At 40.3% G+C, this 6,000-nt stretch overlaps 1 protein-coding gene across 2 annotated transcripts in view; it reads left to right on the forward strand.

Moving 5' to 3' along the window:
- nrip1a (nuclear receptor interacting protein 1a) overlaps nucleotides 1-5,531 on the forward strand; it is a 41,853-nt gene extending 36,322 nt beyond the window's left edge. For both annotated transcript variants that reach the window (XM_055196775.2, XM_055196776.2), the window contains exon 2: nucleotides 216-5,531. In XM_055196775.2, the coding sequence (XP_055052750.2) occupies nucleotides 557-3,793 (3,237 nt within the window). In that variant the 5' untranslated portion in view covers nucleotides 216-556 and the 3' untranslated portion in view covers nucleotides 3,794-5,531. The remainder of the gene's footprint in view (nucleotides 1-215) is intronic.
- Nucleotides 5,532-6,000: the final 469 nt, after the last annotated feature.

Below are 6,000 nucleotides of genomic sequence, written 5' to 3' on the forward strand. Positions count from 1 at the left end.
TGTAAATAAATAACTGTCAATCTTAGGACTGGCTGTACAATTGGATTTTTTAAAGCCTTAAAGACAGAGAAATTATGTTTATGTCACTTTAATGTTATATTTTGAACTTTTACATATTTTGAATTTTACATGTTAAAGATTACTGTCCATTAGTGTGAATGTGTACGAGTATGTGACTTCATTATTTTAATGCCACAATTCTCTGTCTTCTGCAGGACTACCACCAACTAACCCCGTGGACAGAATTACTGGATGTAAATGGTGGTTATCATATACCTGGAGCTTTGGAGTACACATCTTTTCCCATGGAATCCAGTGAGCCTGACTGCACAATGATCCTATACACTTTTTAACAGTGGAAAACATGATTTTTATAAACAGTTTTGCTTAGTCTCCAGAATAGAGGAATGGCCTGCGAAGATACATTAGGCCCTTTGTTTACCTAAAAAAACAAGATTTCGAAGCTGAAAACTGTAAAGTCCGTTGACAGCGAGTAACAGAACAATTTTCCCCTCTATTGTGGTAGCCAACCATACAAGGGACTATAGTATTGAACATGACTCATGGGGAAGAGCCTGGCCCTGAAACGCACCAGGATTCTGCTGTATTAACATATCTGGAAGGCTTACTCATGCATCAGGTAGCAGGAGGACAGGGTGCCGCAGCAACACAAAGTGGCAGCCAGGAGCAGAGGAATAAAGAGGGGAGAGGGCATGCACAGTCTAATCAAGGCACTCAACAGGAACAGAACCGGACAAATTCCCACTGTGGAGCTTCACAGCACCTCAGAAAGGCTCGTCTGCTTAGTTCAGAGGCTTGGACCGACAGTGAGAGTCAGAAGAGGTCAGCACCTCCTCTTGCACTCAATGGGCAAAATGAAGACCGTCACAGTGGGCAGAATGGATCTTCTCTGGATAAAGGAGAAAGTACGCTGCTAGCCAGTTTGCTCCAATCGTTCAGTTCCCGACTTCAAAATGTGGCCCTGCCACAGCAGATTATCCAAGGCTTGAGGCCACAAGACACTTCCTGTCAGATAAGCAAGCCTTTACAAGAGGAAAAGGCAGATGGGCCTTGCCACCGACCTGCCTCAAGCCACCTTAAGGGGTTAGTAAGCAAGAGCAAAATGACTAACCACAGCAACAGTGTGCCTTATCAACGTAGACGGTCTAGCCTGAAAGTTTCAGAAAGTTTTTCACAATCTCCTAAGGCCCTAAAGAGTAGTACACCTTCCCCATCCCCGGAATCTCTGTCTTGTACCGAACGCCTTAAAGCTGTGGCAAACCTGGTAAATATCAGATCAAGTCCTGCTCCATCACCCAAACCAAGTGTTGCCTGCAGTCAGCTGGCTCTTTTGCTCTCCAGTGAAGCTCACCTGCAGCAGTACTCACGAGAGCATGCCCTAAAAGCCCAACTCTCTGGGCGATTGGCAAGTGAAAGACTTTCAGCTATGGCCACACAGCAAATTCAAGATAAGAAACAACCAGCCACTTCCGGCCAGACTCATGGGCTAAGCCTCTTACACAATCAGAATGGAATATCATCACAAATGTCAATAAGCTCCAGCAGACAAAGTCCAAGCCTTGCTTCAGGGCAAAGAAGGGCAGAAGGTTCCATGCGAACAAATGATCGCTTTAGGGAGCGTCGACCCTTTGAGAAACCGGGCAGACCATCACAGAACTGCAGTAGTCTCCTTCTTCAACTTCTAAACAGTCACAACACATCACAAAAAATTAATGGACAGGGTCACTTGAAGGATGAACTCAGCACCTTTGGAACTCTAAGCTCTCCTCTTTTTTCAGACAGCGAGCACTCGAACCCTGACAGCAGTTTCACAAAAGACAGTAGTGATGCTGAGAGTACGTACTCTAGTTGCTCTCCTATTGACCTGTCTCTGAAGACCAGAATGCATGTACAAACACCTGTATCTACTTCATCCTCACCTGCACTGGAAAGGGTCCCAGAGTGTTCATTGAACAGGTGGAAGCCTGATAGTCTACCTGTCAAAGTTAACATGGATCACAGGGAGGTGGATGCCTGTTCTGAGATGAAACCTCATCATAAGGTCACTCTACTACAGTTGCTATTGGATCATAAAAATAACGAGAGGGTAAACAAAGGTCTGGATAATCCAGATTTGCAGCGATCTGTAATCCCTAATATCACTAGTGCATCAACAAGTAGCCAAAGTGTTTTCAGTACAGCTAGGTGTAAGGAAACAAGTGAACTTAATTCACACTGTGGATTAAATTGTAGAAGTCCCAAACTCTTGCCAACATATGCCCAAAGTAGAGACTCAAATAGCAGTGTATCTCCGTATAGTGTTTACGGGTCTCCCCATTCACAGTCTGTCCCCTTGGATCTTTGTAAAACAAAACAACCTTCAAGTGAAGTAAAAGAACCGTCCTTTAGTGCTAGTAAACTGTTACAGAATTTAGCTCAGTGTGGAAAACAAAACCCAACCATTTCTTCTCCTGTAAAGACACCTTTACCCCCCATCAAACTCATGACCCAAGAAATGAAAGTTAACCATCCTACAACTTTACTGGAGCGGCTCACAGCACCAATTCAGAGAAATGACAAGTCATTGTGGGATGAGACCAAGGCAAAAACTTTACCCATCCCTGAGGCAGCTCAGCATGTCTCAGAGATTGAGAATCTGCTTGAAAGGCGTACAGTTTTACAGCTTCTTTTAGGGAATGCTCCTCCGAAAGAAAAGTTAGGCAGTAAAAGAAAAAGAGATCATGGTAGGAGCAATGCCATAGACAAACAGACAAGTCAGGCAGTAGGCCAAAGTACATCAAATGAACCTTCTTTAGACATTTCAATCAAAACTGAGCCATTAGAAGAGGGTCAAACATACAACAACAACAAGCATTGCCAGAATTTAGTAGGAGAGCCTGGAAAAAGCACCAGTTATATTTCCCATGGAAACATTAAGCAGGAACCACTTTCCCCAGAGGCTGCCCACGGAGATGGTATTCTTTGTCAACTCTTAAAAAAACGGGCCAACAAATCCCTTCTGCCAAACAAGGTAGATGACCTAAACAAGGGTTGTGTTAAAGAAGAATCAGTAGAAATCCAGGGACCAACAATCCCAAAAAAGCGAAAATTTTCAAAGGAACTAGAAGACCGTGATTCTTTAAATCAGCATAATGGGGACTTGGAATGCTCTGGTGGGATAAACGACAACAGTGTTTGTTCTGCTGCTGGACATCAAGAGACCAGTGTCCCATCTAGTCCTCCAGAGGCAGACAGTCCACCAGCTAGGTTTCCACCATATGAGTCTAACGAAAATCGAGGTTTCAATGTTTTAAAGCAGCTGCTTCTTTCAGACAACTGCTTAAAGGAATTGTCTCAGCCAAGGGGTACATTTAGTTCACCATCACATACTGTGCTAAATGGAAATACAATCAAGCAGCCGTGTAATGATGGTGAGGTCCAGAACTTTCACCAGAGCGTAAGCCCCAACAATGTTATTTTTAAAAGGCCAAGCATCCACAGACCAGAATCGCCCCATGTTACACAGCACGAGCTCTCAAAGTCAAATAGCGATTACACCACGATAAAAGATTTGAAGGGATCTACAAGGATGGATAACGAAGATGATCAGACACGAAAGTATAAAGCAGACTTGCCTCGGTTTACCAAGACTAACCCTATTTTGTACTATATGCTCCAGAGGAGTAATGCACATCTAGTTAAAGAGGGCAAGGAGCTGGATGTAGGCACAGGACAAATTCAAACAAAGGTCAAGAACGGGACCTCAGGTGATAGTGAGGCCTTTGAACTTTAAAACTAAAATTAACACTTGTAAGTTGTGACTCACCACGGCTAAACGGGTCTTTGAAGAGATGCTAGTTATGAGACTGTGAACCATCAGCTGTGCTTGGACTAGAAATGTGCTTCTCCATGATTGATTCTTTGTTTTCCAATTGAGCCATCTAGCATTTTCTACTTTAAGTTAGCAAAAATACCATGAAACCAAGCACTGCTTTCTGGCTGTTTTCTTTCTCATGTTTTACCCGACAAAAGAAAAAGGTTTTTTATGAAAGTTGTGTGACAGATTTGCCCTCGTGTATTCGTAACAGTATCAGTTCCAACTCCGTTTTCCACACATGGGTAGACGTTTGGCCTCAGGCAGCAAATTATGATGTACATGATGTATAAACAGATTGTGCCTCAGCATATGTGGGTAAATATTCTTTAATTTACAAGGCTGGAGATGGAAAAAGAACCATATATTGTTACTTTATCTCTGCCAGGATGGTTTTAAATGTCACTATTTATACAAACACTCAAAGAAATGAAATCCGTTTTGCCTTTTCATGAAAAAAGAGAGGTTTGGGTTCTGTATTCTTTGGATAATATAAAAAGATATTTGAATAATATAAATCCATCAGTATTAAAACATGCTATCTTGATATCTGTATGGTATGTGAAGTGTGTATTCTTTCTTATTGATGTTCTTTTTAATTTCTTTCGCATTAAAACAATGCTGTAATGTGCTTTTATTCTTTCTCCTGCTTCTTAGCATTTACTTCTTGATTTTTATGATACACTAGAAAATGATGAATGGACCTAACGAAAAAGTTACTACAAATGACTGCTTTTTGCTCATCTCTTTTATATTCGTGTATTTATGAACAGGTCTTGGTATAAGCATGTGTCATATGATGTTTGTTATATTATGCGAGAGATTGTTGCATCGACTTGAGACAAATCAACTCCATCACAGCTGTCCATCACAACACATCGGTCTAATAAGAGGAGAGTTATTTAGGCCATTGCCACAAAAACATGTTTGCTAATGTGATGTTTTACAGTCTTACGTTCAACATGATAACATCATGTTATTTTTCGTCAACCTTAATAAACTATATTAATGTACATAGCATAATCTTTATGAAAGACGCTATTTTGTATGAATGAAAAGAGAAGCATTTTAGTTTTGAAATTTCTTAAAGAGACTTCAACGTAAATGCCATGTAAAATATATGTACATACTATAGAGGATGATTTTTGTCCTTCTTTTGCATGTGTCTCCTGATGAAACTATGATAATCTGTTCTGCAATATCTTGTGTTATGTCGGATATTTAAGAGTACACTGCTGCCTGTTGCATGCAGATGCATGAGAAGGTTCCTATGTATTACTGAACATGGGAAAATTCAAAGTCTTAAACACATATAAATATATATATTTTGTCATGGAGCCCAATACATGAAATGTGATCTGTATGTTTGTCATGAGAAATAGACCGCTGGGCAAAAACGTTTGAACTTTTGAACAAATGTGCATATGAAAATATTTTCTTTTTACACAATTTTATTTTTTACAAGGAGAAAACCAAACAGGTAAACAATCATGTACTGTACAGTACACAGATGGATAACGCTGAAGACCTACATCGGTTTCAATATTGTTTCCATGCATATTGAGTATAACTGTGTATCATTATTTCTTAAAATGCATTTCATTTGGGTGTTCACTTGCACAGATTTCGAATAAAGGTCTAAAATGCACAATCAGAACTGACTGTTTGTTTCTTTGTCTCAGTTTAAGAGCCGGTAGGAAGCTGTAAAGTTGTTTTTTAAACGACTTTGTTAGCACGTCAAGTGATTTATGTCTGTAAAAAAATAATATACACATAAATAAAGTGATTTTACAAGCTTCAACAGGAAGTAGAAAGACGTGTTAGGAAGATCTGTTCGAACATGTCTGATATACATAAAAACATTTGGCTGACTAAACCTTGCTGTTGACCTAATTTTTATCTGTTGGGCCCTGAGTCATAAACTTTATTCCTGTTGGTTGCGGTGATATAGATGCGAAAGGAAGTGATTGGGTAGAAATGACCTTGTGTGCATCACCGGAGCCAACATCAAGACAGATCAGCGGTCTGTAAAAAGGTATACCAGAAGAAAGAGACTGTTTCTTACAAAACAACCTGCCTCAGGCCTATGATGTTGCTTGTTCTCCAGTCCAGAAAGAGAGAAATCT

This window comes from Misgurnus anguillicaudatus, chromosome 24, assembly GCF_027580225.2.
Source record: "Misgurnus anguillicaudatus chromosome 24, ASM2758022v2, whole genome shotgun sequence".
In the NCBI taxonomy this organism is placed as follows: domain Eukaryota; kingdom Metazoa; phylum Chordata; class Actinopteri; order Cypriniformes; family Cobitidae; genus Misgurnus; species Misgurnus anguillicaudatus.